The sequence below is a fragment of the Pteropus alecto genome, unplaced genomic scaffold (assembly GCF_000325575.1).
Source record: "Pteropus alecto unplaced genomic scaffold, ASM32557v1 scaffold1010, whole genome shotgun sequence".
NCBI classification, from domain to species: Eukaryota; Metazoa; Chordata; class Mammalia; order Chiroptera; family Pteropodidae; genus Pteropus; species Pteropus alecto.
Window position 1 is genome coordinate 166,077 of NW_006429624.1, and position 18,819 is coordinate 184,895.

An 18,819-nucleotide genomic window follows, 5' to 3' on the forward strand; every position below is an offset into this window, starting at 1 on the left:
AAGAATACCAGCATATCTGCCTTGAGAAAATACACATTAAATTTATCTCCCTATTGTTCTGTCTCTCTGTTGTTCTAAAATTTACCATTTTATTCTTAATGCCTTTATGCTGGGTAAATAACTCTCATTTGGCTTAATTTTAGAGTGATATAGCGTACTTTATACTAGTATATTTAAAATATGGTATAAGTTCGAAATCATTTGCTTGCATTTTATGAGGAACAACATATAAGTGTATTTCTAATAAAATAATTCTGGTCCCCAAAGGAGAAACTATAACAAAAGTAAGTTGTAATGTTTCCATAATAAAAAGACACAGCAAACATGCAGGCATTTGCATATAGTTCCTGAAATATTACATACTGGCTTTGTCAGTGCTGGTAAGTCCATTTCAAGGATGTTGCCCTTAGTCCATTAGTTTAGATAATGAGCCCTATAAAGTACATTTATAACTTGTGGCGCTGCAAGGAGATGGATTCTAATTTTCATCCTTTTATCTAGACACATTGAAAGAAGGTCAATGGAGGGTTCTATATGATTCATTGCCCTAACATATATCAGATGACAGAGACCTGATAATGTCCATGCATAAGTGTTTTCCTTATTTGGAAAAAGCACTTGAAAGAAATCTTTCTATGATCATCCTTTGAAGTAAAGTGGAAACAGATATTAAAAGAAGCTCTAGTCCTTTCTTTATTTAAAAAAAAAAAAAAAATTGTCACACGTGTGACCAGATAGCTATTCTTTAACAAAAGAGAAAGCAACACTTAACAGAAAAATAAAAAGCCTTTAGTGGCTTTTACAGGCTGTGAATGATACAGCAAGATATTTGATCTTCTTTTCTCTCCCCCTTTTCTTAGTACTAAAGACAAAAAAGAGCCTTTTTTCCTAAACAAAAGAAAAGCTTCTATGTTCCTAAACATTAGAAAAACTTAAATTATGATACTTGTCCTAACTTTATTGTTACTCGTTAATGCCGTTCAAAATAAGTTCTATCCTACACTTATTTTATAGTTTAGAAGACTTCCAAATTGTAATAAGAATATGTGTTCTCTAGTTTAATGTCTGTTTTGTGTCAAAAATGTGAAATCGGACACATTTTTTAAATCTTATCTTCTAAGAAATCAGTTTTAAATTCAAAATTGGTAACTGATTATGTTCATTGGCTCAATTATTTAATCATCAATGAGAACTTTCTTGCTATGCTTATCTTCTTCATAGATGCAAAGCAATCATAGATCAGTTTGGTCAGAGAATAATGTCTAAGCATTTCCTCGTGGAGGACAGTTACTTTTCTGAGAACACTTGCTCGCACGTGCAATACAGGTAAGACACCCCTTCACCCACTGTCCAAGGGAAGGTGAAATTTAGGAAAATTTAGCTATATAATTACATTGGTACTTCTATATAACTGTTGTTCAAGTAAGATGCTAATATATACCAAACAAAAAATATTGAATATGTTACCACTGTTCTCTTATAGCATCTGGTTTTGGGGGAGCCTAGCCTAATTTTGACTCCTTTGCATCGGCTGGGGTTTGTCTGCAGGTCATACATTCTCCTTTCATGAGCCAAGAAAAGATTAAAGTAGAACTTGACTCTGTTTGGGGAGGTGACACTTTTATCATTACTTAAATCTTTGAAACATGCCTTCTGTTGGTTATATAACTGTAAATGAAACTTATCCATGGAATCTGAATCACCAATTAACTGTTTTGTGCATTACAGGCAAATTTCCAGGGCAGTCCTTATTACAGATAGATCTGTACTGCAAACAGATTCAGATCAACAGGTAATTTTAGTCTTGTACTTTTTAATAACGTGTTTGCTAACTTAATCTACATGTGATATGTGTAGATTAATATGGCATAAATGTATTATGCCATATGTGCTAATATGTTTAATGCATTTTTAAATACATAATGGCAATTATATAATCTTGGTTTCTTAAAGATTTCCTTCCAGCAGAACAAATAATTGTGTCTTATGTAACAGATTTATGCTAGGAAAATTGGACTAAATTCTAGTTTTTCAACAACTATGTCTATGAAATTGAAAATATGTTGTTATGGGAGGAAAAAGATAATCCCCAGTGAATTCATTTAAAAACCTTGGAGGGAAAGACTTTCTGGTAACCAGCCCTGCAACACTGGTGGTTAGCCCACCATTAGGCCTGCTGTGAATCAGTATCAACATACATTTCCAGTTCTGATATTTCCTTATTGCTCTTGTTTATTTCAGTATCCTCTTTCTCCTCCTCACCCCCAATTCTAGAATGACTTAATGCCTATGGTTTGCCTCACTTTGAACACTTAAGCTCCAGAAGTATCCCCTCTTCTCTTTCTGACCATATTTTACAGTGACTGATAAAATCAGTTTACTCAGAAGTATGACTGTCAAATCTATAAAATATGTTCACTGCTAAAAATAGGTTCCTAAAATTCCTTAAATTTGAAGCTTTACTATATCAAACAAATATGTGTATGAGCACAGTACTTAAATCATTCAGCAAACAATGGGCGCCTTTTACATGCCAGCCAGTGTGCTGCATTGTGAAGAGACGGTGCTAACCATAATAGCATCTCTACCCTCATAGCTTGCAGTCTGGAGGATACAGAAACAGACGGATAAATAGCAACTAGTTCAGCATGACAAGTTTGAGCAAGGAAGCTATCATAGCATTCATCACACTATCCTGTAATTGCCATTTGACTCCTATCTATCTCTCAGTAAACCATGAGTTTTGTGAATGGGTCAAAGAGAAACAGGGAGGCGGAAAAGTAAAGAGAGCAAATAGAGACGATTCTGAAGAAGCTAAGCTGTGAAGAGTAAGACAGAAGAAGTGGTTCCTGAAGAGGGATGTGGAAATGAAGAAGGTTTTTCTTTTCTTTAAAAGATTAGTGTATATTTCAGCTGATGAGGTGTGGAGCCATAGAGCATGACAGGTTGAAGGTACCCAGAAGAAAAGGAAAGTGATTGATACAGCAAGGTCCAGGTAAAGGCCAGGGAGGATGGGATTCAGAGAACAGGTAGAAGTGTTCCCCTTAGTTAGGATGTGAGATGCATTGAAATAAGAGGGTGAATGCAGGACCAGTTGTAGGTTTGGAAGTGTCCATCTGATGGATTCCATTTACTCTTTAAATTATAAGGTGAAGTCACCTCCTGAGAATGGGGATATGAGAGTAGGGGTAGGTCAAAGCTCAGGAAAAGATGCCAGATAATCACTGGGGAGTTGAACAGTGACTTATCTCATGGCCAGATGGATGGGCAGTGTTAATGGTCCAGATGAGCCTGGAGGTCATGGGTCTGCTGTGGCATTAATCTGCCCCTTATCCTTCAGCTTTCATTCTCTTAGCCCCACCAGCCTGGTCGTTGACCTGTTGAGAGACCTACAATTCCTTGTCCTCTCTGTTTTCTCCCAGATTACCAGCTCCCTTCTACCCTCTCTTCTTTTTTCCACGTTCTAGACCCAGTGGTAAATCTGCACTCTTCTTCCTCCAACACCATCAATTCCTGTTTAGTCACGTTCTTCCACTGCATCCACAGAGGAAAATCCCTTCACTGGATGAGATTGTTAACTCCACCGGGATCACTGAGGTCTAAAACCACACAATCAGACAGACTGGCACCGCCACAAAGTCAGGGGCACCAACCTCTTTCATTTGGACCCTTATTACCCACCACTAGTTAGCTCTTCCACTGACCTCAGACAGTTCCCTCTCCTTTTCCCCTCAGTGCCTAGTCCAGGTCTTCACTATTTTACCCATCCTTCTTTCCCTTAAACCTCTCAACCCTCCTTGCCACTTCACTGAGAAAAATGAGGCCACCTACTAAACACAATAGCCCTTGCTTGACCTCCTGCCCTACCACCCACAACTTATCTACACCAGGACAGAGATTAATGAGAGGGTTCTCCTTCTAGTCCAAGGTCAAGCTCTTTCACAGGTGGCCTTGACACACACATACCACCCTGTATGCCTGCTTTCTCTCCTACATTTCCAGCTCATCCCCACTACTGGCATTTTCCCCTCGACCTATATACACATACTATCATTTTCTGTTCCAAAAATAAATAAAATGTTCCCTTGACCCTGCCCCCATCTCTAGCTAGTATCTAATCTCTCCCTTGCTCTTATGAATATTTTCAACACTATCTATACTTGCTACCTCCAGCTCCTTCCTTCTTATTCATTTCTAGACCAACCTGGCTTCTGCTCTCACATTTCTACCACAGTTTCTCTTGCTAAGCTCATTAATAACTTCATAATAGTCAGGGCCACAGGACAGTTTTTGGTTTTTGTCATTTCTGGTACATTTGACAATGTTGATTATTTCTTTTTTCTTGAAACTCTATACTCCTTTGGCTTCCATGGCACTGCGCTCTCCTGTTTCTCTTCATAACTCTAGCTATTTCTTTTCTGCTTCGTGGGCTCTATCCTCCTTTTAAATATTGTGGCTCCTCAGAGTTCTCACTTCAGCCCACAGTACCTCTTGCTTTGTACATACTTGCTGTTTGACTTCATGTAATCATGGCTTCAACTCTGCGTAATTGTTGGTGCCAGCCACTTCTCTGATCTCCCAGGACTGTTGGCTCATATGCAAACTTCCTGCTGCTCATCTGTCCCAGGGTCCCTCAAACTGAACATACACAGAGCTGAACTCACCATCTTCCCTCTTAAAACTATTCATCCAGTGTTCCTCATCTTCACGAATAGCACTGATATCCAACAACAACCTCCTCTCATCTCCGACATATCATGATCAGTGGATCAGATCCTATCAGTGGACTTCCTAGAAGTTACTCCAATCTGCTTTTCCCCTCAGTCTTTATTCTCACTGCTCCGGTTTCAGAATTCATCATCTCTGCTTTCTAACTCGTTGCCCTACCTCTAATCTTGTCTCCTTTAAATGCTCCATCTTCCACATAGCCTTCAGAGTGATCAGTCTAAAATGTACATCTGGTCACCCTTTCTTTGTTTCCTGTATGTTTTTATCTCTTTTAGAATTTGGAAGCATAAATAACATTATGAGACTTAAAGAGAGGAAAGAATAGGTACAGGTCTAGATAAATCTTATGGAAGCAGTAGTACAGAGGTGAGAGAATTCTCTTTTGGTGGCTTTTATAATTTCTATGAGATTCAAGACAATTACCTTCTCAGAGTTCAGGAGATGGAAAGTGCTGTGGTGGGGGGTTACTGATTATATCTAAATTTAAAAAAAAATATGGATGATAGTTACAGGAAACAAAAGAAGTACTTACATCTTGGGGCAGTTTTTAAGATGCCTTTCCAGTTATGCTGATGTTTTCAGTCATAATCATTTGATACTTATAGCACAACATTTGATATATGTTATAGTGGCTCCTCTCTCTTTAATACTAAAGTACATTTTCTATTACGTACAGCAGCAAAAGGAGTTAAGAGGAATATGGAGAACACAGTTTTTGAGACATCTTAAACTCACAAATGCACATACTAGTAATATGACAGTAGGATGGATAGTCATGGTTATCAAAGGAATTTCTATTTGAACCGCACACCTGTTAGAATAGCTATTATAATAAAGATAAGAAACAAGTATTGGTGAGGATGTTTTGAGAAGGGATTGTGCCCTGTGGTGAAAACTAAATTGGTGTAGTCACTTTGGAAACCAGTAGGGAGGTTCTTCAAAGAATTAAAAATAGAACTACCAATCGATTTATCAATTCACGTTCTGAGCATTTATCCTTAGAAAATGAAAAAACTACTTGAAAAAGATATACATAACCCTATATTAATTGCAGCATTCTTTACAATAGCCATGATATGGAAGCAACCTAGGTGTTCATTGATAGATGAATGGACAAAGTAGATGGGCTATATATATATGTAGTGGAATGTTACTCAGCCATAAAAAAGAATGAAATCTTGCCATTTCGACAACATGGATGGACCAAGGGTATTATGCTAAGTGAAATAAGTCAGAGAAAGGCAAATACAGTATCATTTCACTTTTATGTGGGATCTAAAAATACTAAACAAATGAACAAACAAAACAAAACAGAGTACAGAGAGCAAACTGTAGTTGCTAGAGGGTTGGGCAGTGGGTAGAATGGGCAAAAAGGGTGAAGAGGATTAAGAGGTACAAACTTATAAGTCATGGGGATGTGATGTACAGTATATGGAACATAGTTCAATAGTACTACAGTAACTTTGTATATGTACAGTGACAGGTGGTTACTGGACTTCTCATGTTGAATACTTCATAAGGTATATAAATGTTAAATCACTATGTTGTATACCTGAAACTAATATCTTATATCAACTATATTTTAATTAAAAAAAGAGCTTTATATTAAAAAAAAGAATTTTATTTTGAGAACTTGTAGGCATTTCCTTTGTGGGCTGTCAACATGACATTACCAGTCAAAATCTAAGCATAATGCTCACAGGTAAAAGAAAATGGGGCTTTGCCTTTAGCAAATTATTTCCTATATGAAATGATATAGTTTCCTCAGATTGAAGATTAGGTTGAGAATTAATATTGAGGCTTTTGGTTCTATAGAGAAACATTGACATGATGGTCATTTAAAGTCTTTTAAATATAAAGCCATGCAGCGTATCAGTAGTGCCTAGGACAGCATACTGTATATCAGTAAACATTATTTAATAATAATTTTCAATTTCATTTTTAATACCGAGTTTCTAGTTTCATTAATGGAGTTCTTAAGTTAATTTGAAACCATTTTGAAACATTTTGGTATATGTTAGTCTATACTTTGGTAGTATATATTGACATATACTTTGCTTGTTTCAGTATCTTTGAGATTTGTAACATTTTTACATTTTTTAATACTCTGCTGTTTTTAGTTATGAATAATCAAAATTGATTTAATATCTGATTTCAAAGAGTGAAGTGTACATAATTCAAAAGTAATCTTATAATTGTATCCTTTTAAAATAAGTGAATCATTTAATAAATATTAAGGATATTTGGAATATTTCTTGTCTATGAATTACATAAATGCACTATGTATGATATATAAATATGTAATGTAGAAATTGGATGTTAAGGCACATGTGCATGTTATATGTATGTTTGAAAAGACACTCAGTTTGGAAGTTAACTATATACTGTAATAGAAAAAATGAAAATGAAATCTAAAAGCTATGTCTGATATTTTGTTTCTGTTTTTAAGATTTCCATTTTGACAGTGCCAGCAGAGGAACCAGGAACTTCTGCTGTTCGGATCATTGAGTTATGTTCTTCAACAATGACATGCATGAAAGGCACATGTAAGCCCAGTAGATTCTGATTATTTGTCTTTGTGTTTATTTAGGAAGTAAAGAGGGCAGCTATTCTTATAGTTGTCAGGGTCGTGTTTATAGTTTTTCCATATATACATATATGTTTTATTCACAATATTTGTTCACAGAGTAGTATATTTTTACAATAAGTCACTTCATACATTCCGCTAACCTCTAAACATTTCTGTGGCTAAATCTTCACAGGCACTGTTGCTATTCTCCAGTGAAAATTTCTGTGATTTTTCCAAGTCTTTCTGTAATTCTTCTTAAGAGTATTGGAAACATTCTTTCACAATATTTATTTTCTTTACACTGGTTTTCTTTTTCTTAGAATTCTTAATCCAATTACTGAACTTCTACCATATATAAATCCTCATTTTATTTCTTTTTTATGAGACTACTTAGAGACTACTTTGTTCTTTTTCCTGTATGTATTAAAATTACTATTTCCAGCATTGTCATATATTATGCCTTATACTACATATTTCTTAAAGATTTTTCAGTAAGTAGAAATCAGCAAGTATACATTAGACATCACTGTGCCTAGACCTAAACTGTGTACCATAGGGTTTATGAAGACACAGAGGCTGACATGCCTGATTTGAAGTGTTCATAATCTTATTGCACACTTTATGAAACAAGACATTATTAACTGAATGCAGTGTACTCAGCTTGGCATTTCAGGATAGGTAAAGATGAATATGAAATCGATCCTGACCTTACTGGGCTCACAATCTAGTGGGACAGATAAGACAAACACAAAAGTAACTCTATGAGGCATAGTACGAAACTACAACAAGAGAGTACCAACAAACAGTGAACTTTAGAAATTTATAGGAGGGAGACATAGCAATATTATTAGCTAGAATTATTTTTACCTCTATAAATTTATATTTTACTCACACTACTATAGGAATTAAAAGTGGATTAATAAGGAAAACTTGACTATGTTTTCAAGTATAGAGCTACTGTTTACTAAAAGATGGCAAAAATGTGATAGAAGTGGGAGCTTGATGCCAACAGAATGAGTGAAGAAGACTTGTCCAATATTGCTGTATACTAAATTTCCATTTGAAAAGTAGCTCAGAGGTTTTTCTCCTTTTATAGTGATTTGTGATATAGGTTAGTCTTTACCATGACAGTTATCATTATTTCCCCATATTACTTTAACCAATTTTTTTTCATATCTTTTATCTGTGTTAGCATCTTAGATAAATATATAAAACTGTACTCTTCATTGGTTTTTTAAATTATATTCATTTTATATTTGTGAAATATTTTTGTATCCCCTGTCTAATGATACATAATAATATTCCTCTACCTAGAGATGATAAACACTTGATGTATGTTTCTTTGTGTGTGTTTTTTGTATCTGTAAACATATTTTCATAAAAATGCAATACATTTTATATGTTATTTTATAATTTGCTTTTAAAAATACTTAATGCAACAAAAATCTTTTTGCATGTCTTATACCATTTTCAGTGTTTGTGGATATGGCATTTTTTATTTAATCCCATGCTGTAGAGATAAAGCGTTATTAAAGTTTTTACTCAATAACCCTGTAAAAAACAGTCATCCTTATAGGTAAATATTTGTGAGCATCCATTATTTAAAAAAATATTTTTTGAGTGGAATTATTGGGTCAAAGTGTGTAGATTTTTTTTATTTTGAAATAATTATAGGGTCATAAGACTTTTCAGATAGTACAAAAAGGTTCTGTGTACCCTGCACCCAGTTTCTTATAATAGTTACATTTTACCAAATTACAATATTAAAACCAGGAATTTGACATTGGTACAATGTGTGTATGCAGTTTAATCACATGTGTACATTCTTGTGACCATCACCATAAGGATCCCAAGTGTTGCTCTTTTACAGCCACAGCTATCTTCTTCCCTTCTCACATTGACTACCTAATTCCAGACAACCACTAATCTGTTTACCATCTCAATAATTTTGTCATTTTGAGAATGTCGTATAAAAGGAATTATACAGTGTGTAATTTTATAAGATTGACTTTTTCACTCAGTGTAATTTCCTTACGGTTCATCCAACTTTTGTTGCATGTATCTATAGTCCGTTCCTGTTTATTGATGAGTAGTATTCCACAGTAAGCTATATTTCCTTCTGATCTCCAGGGTTTCTAATGAGAAATACCCTGTTATTTGAATTGTCTTTTCTCTATAGGTAATTTTTTTTCTCTCAGGCTACTTTCAAGATTTTTTTCTTAGTCTTTAATTTTTAGCAGTCTGATTATGATGTGTCTTGGCATGCATTTCTTTGGATTTATTTTATTGGGGATTTATGCAGCTTGAATCTGCAGGTTTATGTCTTTTGCCAAATTTAGGAAATTTCCATCCTTTTTTACTTTTGAGTATTTTTCAGCTTCACCCTCTTTCTCCTCTTCTTCTGGACTCGTATGACATGACTATTAGGTCTTTCACTATAGTTACACATATCTCTGAAGTTCCGTTCATTTTTTTGTTCAAAAATATTTACCATACCTGTTAAGAGCAATCTACCAGGCTAGGCACAGTGGATTTTACAAAGGAATATTGCCAAAGTGATAACAGTAATACGATAGTACAAAGAGCACCAAGAAGAGAGCAAACTACATGGGTTTCTGTTCATTTTTATATAATGTATTTTCTCTTTCGTTCATATTTTATTATTTTTGTGATTCTACTTTCAAGGTCACCAATTCTTTCCTCTCTACATTTCATTCTGCTCTTGAACCCATACATTAAAGTTTTTTTTATTTTAATTATATTTTTCAGTTTAAAAATTTTTTTTAAATCTTTATTTGCTGAGACTTTAAATTTTTTTTTTTTTTTTTTAGCTAAGGCTATCTGTTGTTTCATTTGTTTCCAGCATGTTTGTAATTGCTCATTGACGCATTTTTGTGATGGCTGTGTTAAATCTTCAGATAACTCTGATAACTGTTGTGTTGGCATCTGTTAATTGTCTTTTCTCATTCAAGTTGAGATTTTCCTGGTTCTTGGTATAATGAGTAATTTTGGATTGATACTTGGGCATTTTTGTTATTATATAATGGGGCTTAGATCTTAATTCTGTTTTAGCAGGCCTTTTCTGACACTGCTCTGGTGGGAAAAGGGGGTGCCGTCTTGTTACTGTCAGGCGGTGGTGTCAAGTGTGGTTCCCTACTTGGCCTCTGCTGGCACTTGGAGGTTGGAAAACGTCCTCATTACTGCTAAGTAATTGTAGTAAAAGCTCTTCACTAGGCCTCCATTAATTCCACTCTGGCTAGGAGGAACAGAAAAAGAGTGCCTTGTTACTGCTCCCCACATGGCCTTTACTGACACCATGAGGAAGGAGGGTGTGGCCTCATTATTCAAGCAGTGGTAAGAGACCTGACTCTCCATTAGACCTCTTCTGACACCACTGCATTGGGGCAGAGGAGCGGTTCCTAGTTACTGCTGGGTAGCGGTGCGAATCTAGGATTCTGCAATAGTCTCTACTAACACTGTGGAGGATGGGGACTCTTATTTCTGCTGGGGATGAAAGTCCTGGCACCCTATTTGTCCTTCTTTGACACCACCCCACCAGGAATGAGGTTGTGGAACCTCATTACATCATGGTGAGAGGTGGAAGTCTAGGCTCTCCATTCAGCCTTTAATGGTGAATGTTAGAGGTGAGACCTCTGTTTTCCTGTGGTGTTTGACTGGAGTAGAGCAATTATTGTCTAAATGTTTTCTGTCTTGCTAGGTTGCTCAATGCCCAGTCCTTTGACCAGAGAGAGCAGCCTTTCTTTGGGGTCTTTTTCTTTTTTTTTCCTTTTCTTTTCTTTTTTTTTTTTTTTTATTTTGGTCTGAGCCCATTGATATTTCTGGGTTGCCAGTTTTTCTGGTAACCAATCTGAGATACATGAGGCAAAAAGAAAAGCCAGGGAACTCTGCTGTTTTGTTCTTTTGATCCCAAGGTCCCTATACAGTTTGTTTTCTTCTTTCTACCTCGCAGAGGTTTTATATAACATGTTCAAGATTTGTAGCTGTACTTAGCAGGAGGAATAGGGAAATGTACTTTTAATCTATATTTCTGGAAGTGGAAGTCCCTAAGTGTCTACAGGCTTTTGATATATAATGTCAAATTGCCCTCCTCTCAAAGTTGTATCAACTTTCATATCCAGTGGTAGTTTTTAAACAAGTGCGTCTTTTTCCAAACCATCGATAGCACTGGATATTATCTTATCAAAACTCCTTTACCAATTTGAAAGTTAAGTAATATTTGTTTAAATTTATATTTAATAACTCATGAAGTTGAACATCGTTTTGTAGTATTTCTTGGTTATTTATCCTTCTTTTGTGAATTCTTTATTATATTGCTTGTTTTTTATCAACTTATAAGAATAATATAAACATTAAGGGTATCAATCCTTAGTCTTAAAGTGTTACAAGTATGTTCCCAGTTCATTAAGCATTTTTTTTAAAGTGTATGGTAAATAGAAGGCATTATTCTAGGTCTTTAGAGCAAGGCAGAAAGTGATAAAAGAAATAATTCCTGACCTCAGGAAGCTTTAAATTTATTTGGGAAGAGAAAAACAGCACCATAAATAACCTTTAAAAAAAAAAAAAAGACAGCAACAAAGCAATGCAGCATAAACTAGGATACAAGCAATGAGTGTTAAATGAAAATAGGTCATTGTGTAAAATGATCTAGGACTGCTTCAAGAAAAATATAGGACATAATCTTCCCCTTAAAAATAGTATATAAGAAACGTTTTAGTTTCATATTATGATAATATAAGGTTTGCTTATGTAAGTTTTCTGTTATGGATTAAAATATTTAAACTAATTTTATTTTGTTAGGGATGATATATTTGAGTGGGTTTATATATACATATGCACATGCCAATATACATCTGTATATTTATAGGAAACAAATTTCAAAGAGTATATAACAAAACATTCACAGCTGTGGTTATTCCTAAATGATGGTAATGCAGGTAAGTACTTTTATGTTTGTCTGTTTGTTTATATTGATTTTCTGATTTCTCTACACTATGAATTAAAAACATACTTAACTAGATATGCCACAAAGATGAAAAAAATCACATTACAGACACATATGATAGTGTGATGAAAAATTGACATACTGTACCAGATGTTAGTTGTAATTTTGATTATGCAGAATTGAATCCCCAAGTTTAGATGTTTATTTCCAGACTACTATGATATAAAAATGTTTTAAGTTGTCGTTAAATTTGACCATTTTTCTTTCATCTTCATCATTATCAAACCTTCCTACTTAGATAAATATTTCCTAAAATTTTAAACCACTTTTCCAAATTACCCTGCAACATAGTAATCAGTGACCCATCTTAAGCTAGCTCTTTCCCACATGGCTCCTTCCTTCTTTGTCATCTAAATTATGGTCCTGCTTAATTCACTGATTTATGTCTGTATATACTCTCCCATCCCCAAACCTCTTTTTCAGGTCAGCTTATTCAGAAAAGTCTTCCTACTAGTTGAGGACATAGTATGCCTCTTGTATTTTGTAGTCATATATAACATGAAGTTATACTGTGATCTTCACATTTTCTAAGTTAAATCATAGCTATTTTAAACACCCCCTGGGTATTTCCCTGAATTTTGACATTGTTTAACTTTCAATATATTTTTGGGGGAAGCTTAACTAAAATACATTTCATATGTATGTGTTTGTCTTAGAATCTTTCTCATATAATAGAATTACATTTATGTAACAATCACTAAAGAAGTCAAAGAACTTTCATCATATTATTACATTCCGCAGAGTGCAATGTTATATGGTGAGAAATAGTGACGCAGCACCTCTGCACTTTCCAAATGTAGGACATCCCCACCTTTGGATGAAGCGTATTTCTTGATAGATCTCTTAAAGTAGTTTGTGGTGAGGCAAACTTTTGTTTACTCACTCCTGCATTTCACACATGGACTGTCAGTCAGCTAGGTAAGAGTAACCTAGAGTACTATCTAGATTTTCTTTAGGCCCACCTAGAAGATCCAGAGAGATGGCAAAATTATTTGCCCAAGGTCATGTGATATTTATCATTGAAATACAGTAATGTTACTACTACTAACAATAATAATAATAGCTATCATCAGGGATTTGTGGGGAGTCAGTGCAGGGCTAAGTACTCCCCATTCATTTTTTTCATACAGTTCTTAAAATAATTCTATGAAGTAGGTGCCATTAGCTCAATTTCTTAGAAAACTAAGGCTTAGGGAGTTTAATTACATTGCCAAGATCACACACTTCAATAAGTGGCAGAACAGGGATTCAAACATTTTTTTTCATTCAGGGCCCATAAAGCAGCCTATTACTTTGCTGATGCTAAAAATTTTTTAAATAATAATAACAATGCAAGCCTCATATATTTTTCTCTCTGTTCAAAAATCATAAACACTGCACCAACCTAAAACTGGGCTTTTTCCTATCATACAATAGAGAAAACAATTTTCTTGCATTCTGTGATGGTAGTCATTCAATGAATATTTATTGAGCCCCTACTAAATGTTGTGCGCCAATGGATATAAATGAATTAGGGCTGTTGTAAAGATTCAATGTTTATAAAGTGCTGGGCAAAGAGTAAGCATATAATAAATGGCAGCTGCTATTAATATCAAAAATACCATTGCTAATATTCTGGATTATTAATACCACGTAGAGCAAGATATTATTCTTTTTAATATTACTGTGTTTTCTCTCACTTTTGTGCCCTTGCATGAACTGTTCACTTGACCTAAGGTGGCCTTACAAACCAGTTAAATGCCTCTTCGTCCTTGGAATCCTAGTTCAAATATTCCCACTTTTCCCAAGCCTTTCCCAGCCTCATTCATGTACTTAGGCTTTTGCTCCTATGTTTAGATAGAACCTTTACCTTCCCTCTAGGTTAATACTCTATTTTAATAATAACGATAACTAACATTTTTAAGCACATACTATATGCAGGCACTGTTCTAAGTCACTTTATGTGGGTTAACTTAAGTTATTCTTCCAACAATTCTATGAGATATAGGCCCCATTGTCTATTATTCAGATGACAAAACTGAAGCACATAAAAAGGTAAATGATTTACCTAAGGTAATAGAATTAGTACAAGAGAGAAGCAGAATTTGAACACATGCAATGTGACTCAGGAGCCTGCACTTTTAACCATTATGCTGTACTGCTTCTAAGAGCAATTATAACATAATTAGCTTTACATTTCTTGTCCAATATGAAAAACAGAACCATGGCTTACCATTTCAATCCCTAGAATTTAAGTATGTATATTACACTTGATACCTTTGAGTTAATGGGGGAAAAAACTGCATGCAAAGTTTTATTTGTAAAGTGATATTTTCTAACTTTAAAGTTAAAAAAACTAAAGTTACCTGGAAACATTTTACCCACTAGCAAATGAAAAAGCAAAGATTTTATAAACATTCTATCTTAATATGTTCACAAAATTGAAAAGAAACATTATTTTAAGAAGTTATTTTTTAGTTTGTTTACCTAATGTTGTGGGAATCAATTTCTAGCTTAACTTTATAGGAAACTTAAGGAGAATACTGGTACAATAGAAAGAATATTTGCTCAAGAGTCTACAGGATTACTTCAAATTAGTTATTTGAACTTGGAGAAGTTTACTAATTTCTTACATCTTGATTTTTTCATTAGAAATTGGGGTTGGGGTATGTGCTTCCACCACAGCCCCAACAGAGCCAGCTAAGTGAGCACCCTGCCCCTCTTCATGCCACTGCCATTTCCCCAACACAGCTAGCTGTGTGACACCTCCCTCCCCCAGTACATGCATCCCATACAGGGATTAACCCTTAAGCATCTGTCTCTGGCAGCTAGAGAAATTGCGCTTCTGGGCCCCATGTGTCTGAAGCAATTGAAGAGAAACACATAGGAACAAACAGAGATTCAAGCAAAAGGAGGAGACTATTTCAAACAAAAGAACAAGATAAAAAACCCCATTAAAAAAAAATTAATTGGACAGAAGTAATGTACCTGATAAACAGTTCACAGTAATGTTTGTAAATATGTTCACCATACTCCAGAGAAGAATGGACGAACACAGTGAGAACTTAAAAAAGAGATAGAAAATATAAGAAAATACCAAACTGAAGTAATAAAGCTGAAAAATATAACAACTAAAAGAATACTCTAGAGGGAGTTTCAACAGCAGACTAGGAGCAGAGGAAATAATCAGTTTATCTGGAAGTCAAGGCAGTGGAACTTAACCAAGCAGAGCAGCAAAGAGGAGGAAAAAAAAAAAAGAATTTTAAAAATTGAAGGTAGCTTAAGGGACCTATGGGACAACATCAAGTGGAATAACATTTGCATGATAGGAGTTCAAGAAGTAGGAGAGATAAAGAAAGGGACAGAAAATTTACTTGAAACAATGGCTAAATAAAACCTTCTTTAAATCGTGGAAGGAAACATCCAGGAAACCCAGGTAGTTTCAAACAAAATGAACCCAAAGAGACCCATACCAAGACACATTATGATTAAAATGCCAAAGTTTGCATATAAAGAGAGAATCTTAAAAGCAACAAGAGAAAAACATCTTCTTACATACAAGGATACCCCCATAAGACTATGAGCAGATTTCTCAACAGAAACTTTGCAGGCCGGAAGAGATTGGCTTGATATGTTTATAATGATAAAAGGACAAAAACTTCCAACTAAGAATGCTCTGCAAGGCAAAGTTATTATTCAGTACTGGTGAAAGAGCTTTCCAGACAGACAAAAGCTAAAGGAGTCCATCAGCACTAAACTGGCCTTATAAGAAATGTTAAAGGGACTTCTTTTAGGTGAAAATAAAAGGTACTAATTAGTAAGCAGAAAACACTTCAAAGTAAAAATCTCACTGGTAAAGGTAGTGAATTAATCACATATGAAGCTAGTATATATATGGGGGAGGAGGGAGAGAGAGAGGAAGGCTGTTCCGTGTGAGCCTCCTGGTAACCTATGGTAGATACACTAAAGATAATGAGAAAGGAACCTAAGCATAACACTATAGAAAATCAGTAAACTAAAAGGAAAGAAAACGAGAAAAAGAAAAAGGAACGGGAAAGGAACTATAAAACAATCAGAAAACAATTAACAAAATGACAGTAATTGCATACCTATCAATAATTACTTTAAATGTAAATGGACTAAATTCACCCATCGAAAGGGAGTAGTTGAATGGATTAAAAAAAAGACCTATCTATATGATGCTTGTAAGAGATTCACTTCAAATGTAAGGAATAAACCCATGCATACATGGTCAATTAATTTATGACAAAGGAGGCAGGAGTATACAATGGGAAAAGGACATTTTATTAAGATGTTTTAATCTCTTTATTTTTTAATTACAGTTGACAATATTTTATATTAATTTCAAGTGTACAGCCTGGCGGTTAGACATTTATATAATTTACAAAGTGATCTTCCTGATTAGTCTAGTGTCCACCTGCCACTATACATAGTTATAACACTATTGTTGACTATATTCCCTGTACTGTACTTTACATCCCTGTGGTTGTCTTGTAACTACCAATCTGTACTTTGTAATCCCTTCGCCTTTTCGCCCAGTCCCCCAACCCCCCTCCCATCTGGTTACCATCAGAATGGCTATCATCAATAAATCAACAAACAACAAGTGTTGGCGAGGGTGTGGAGAAAAGGAGACTCTCATGCACTGTTGGTGGGATTGCAAATTGGTGCAACCAATACAGAAAACTGTGTGGAGGTTACTTAAAAAAATTAAAAATAGAACTACCTTATGACGCAATAGTCCCACTTCTGAGTATTTATCCAAAGAAATCCAAAACACTAATTCAAAAAAATATATACACCTCTATGTTCATTGCAGCTTTATTTATAATAGCCAAGATATGGAAGAAGGGAGTTTTTAAAATAAATGTTAGAAAAACTGGACAGTCATATGCAAAAGAATAAAACTTGACCACTATCTTATACCATACACAAAAATTAACTCAAAATGGATTAAAGACTTGAATGCAAGACCTGAAACCATAAAATGGCTTAATAAAAGCACCTTGAGATTGATCTACCAGTGTAGGGGTTTTTTGTTTGTTTGTTTGTTTGTTTGTTTGTTTGTTTGGTGAGGGGAGTATATAACCCCTAAGGCAAGGGCAACAAAAGCAAAAATAAACAAATGAGACTACATCTGTACAGTGAAAGAAACCATTATCAAAATTAAAAACAACCTATTGAATGGGAGTAGATCCGTTAAGGGGTTAAGAGCCAAAATATATAAAGAACTCATGCAGCCCAACAGCCAAAAAAAGGAAAAAAAATCAATCTGATTTAAAAAAAAAAAAAAATGGGCAGAGGATCTAAATAGACATTTCTCCAAAGAAGACATACAAGTAGCCAACAGGCACATAAAGATGTTTAACGCCACTAAACATCAGGGAAATGCAAACCAAAACCTAATGAAATTTTACCTCACACCTGTCAGAATGAGTATTGTCAAAAAGACAAATAGTAAGTATTGCTGAGGATGTGGAGGAAAGGGAACTCTCATGTACTTTTGATGAAAGTATAAATTGGTGCAACCACTATGGAAAACAGTATGGAGGTTTCTCAAAAAATAGAACAACCATGTGATCCAGCAATTTCTCTTCTGGGTATTTATCTGAAAACAAAAACACTAATTTGAAAAGATATATACATACGTATGTTCATTGCAGTATTATTCACAACAGCTACGATCTGGCAACAGCTTTAGTGTCTACCGATGGTTGAATGGATAAAGAAAATGTATGTACACATAGACATGCAATGGAGTACTAAGCCATAAAAAAGAATGAAATCATGTCATTTGCAATGATATAGATGGACCTTGAGGATGTTATACTAAGTGAAATAGGCCAGACAAAGGCAAATACTATCTGATTTCACTTACACGTGGAATCTAAAAAACAAAACAAGTGAACAAACAAAACAAAACTGGATTCATAGACACAGAGAATAGATTGGCGGTTGCCAAAGGGGAGGTATGTTGAAGAATGAGTGAAACAAGTGAAGGGGATCAAGAGGTACAAACTTTCAGTTTTAAATAAGTCATGGGGATGTATTTTACAACATAGTGACTATAGTCAATAATACTGTTATTAACTTTGTGTGGCAACAGAGGGTAACTGGACTTATTGATTGTGGTGATTGTCACACAATGTATACAAACGTTGAATCATGATGTATACCTGAGACCAATATAATAGTGTATGTCAGTTATACTTCCATTAAAAAAAAGAAATTGGGGGGTTGATCTAAAGAATTTGTAAAGATCCCATAGAAGTCAAAACCCCTCAGTGGTTCAGATTTTGCACACGTGAAAAAGCCACCAGTCCTATATACATACTTGATAATGTATGGTACATTATTTTAAGCAAAATGGCTAAGATTTTTTTTCTAAAGCCCTCTCCAACTCTAGTTTTCTCACTTATTTTTTTCATGATAAAATTATCTTGTTGATCTTTACTATAGCTTAATCGATTTATAAATACAAAACCCACAGTATATACAA

At 34.7% G+C, this 18,819-nt stretch overlaps 1 protein-coding gene across 1 annotated transcript in view; it reads left to right on the forward strand.

The window, feature by feature from the left end:
• Nucleotides 1–18,819, forward strand: part of LOC102894600 (rab proteins geranylgeranyltransferase component A 1) — a 140,789-nt gene that overhangs the window by 94,145 nt on the left and 27,825 nt on the right. Inside the window, 3 exon segments of the mRNA XM_025048785.1 lie at nucleotides 1,222–1,326; nucleotides 1,729–1,792; nucleotides 7,178–7,274. Of these exon segments, the coding sequence (XP_024904553.1) occupies nucleotides 1,222–1,326; nucleotides 1,729–1,792; nucleotides 7,178–7,274 (266 nt within the window).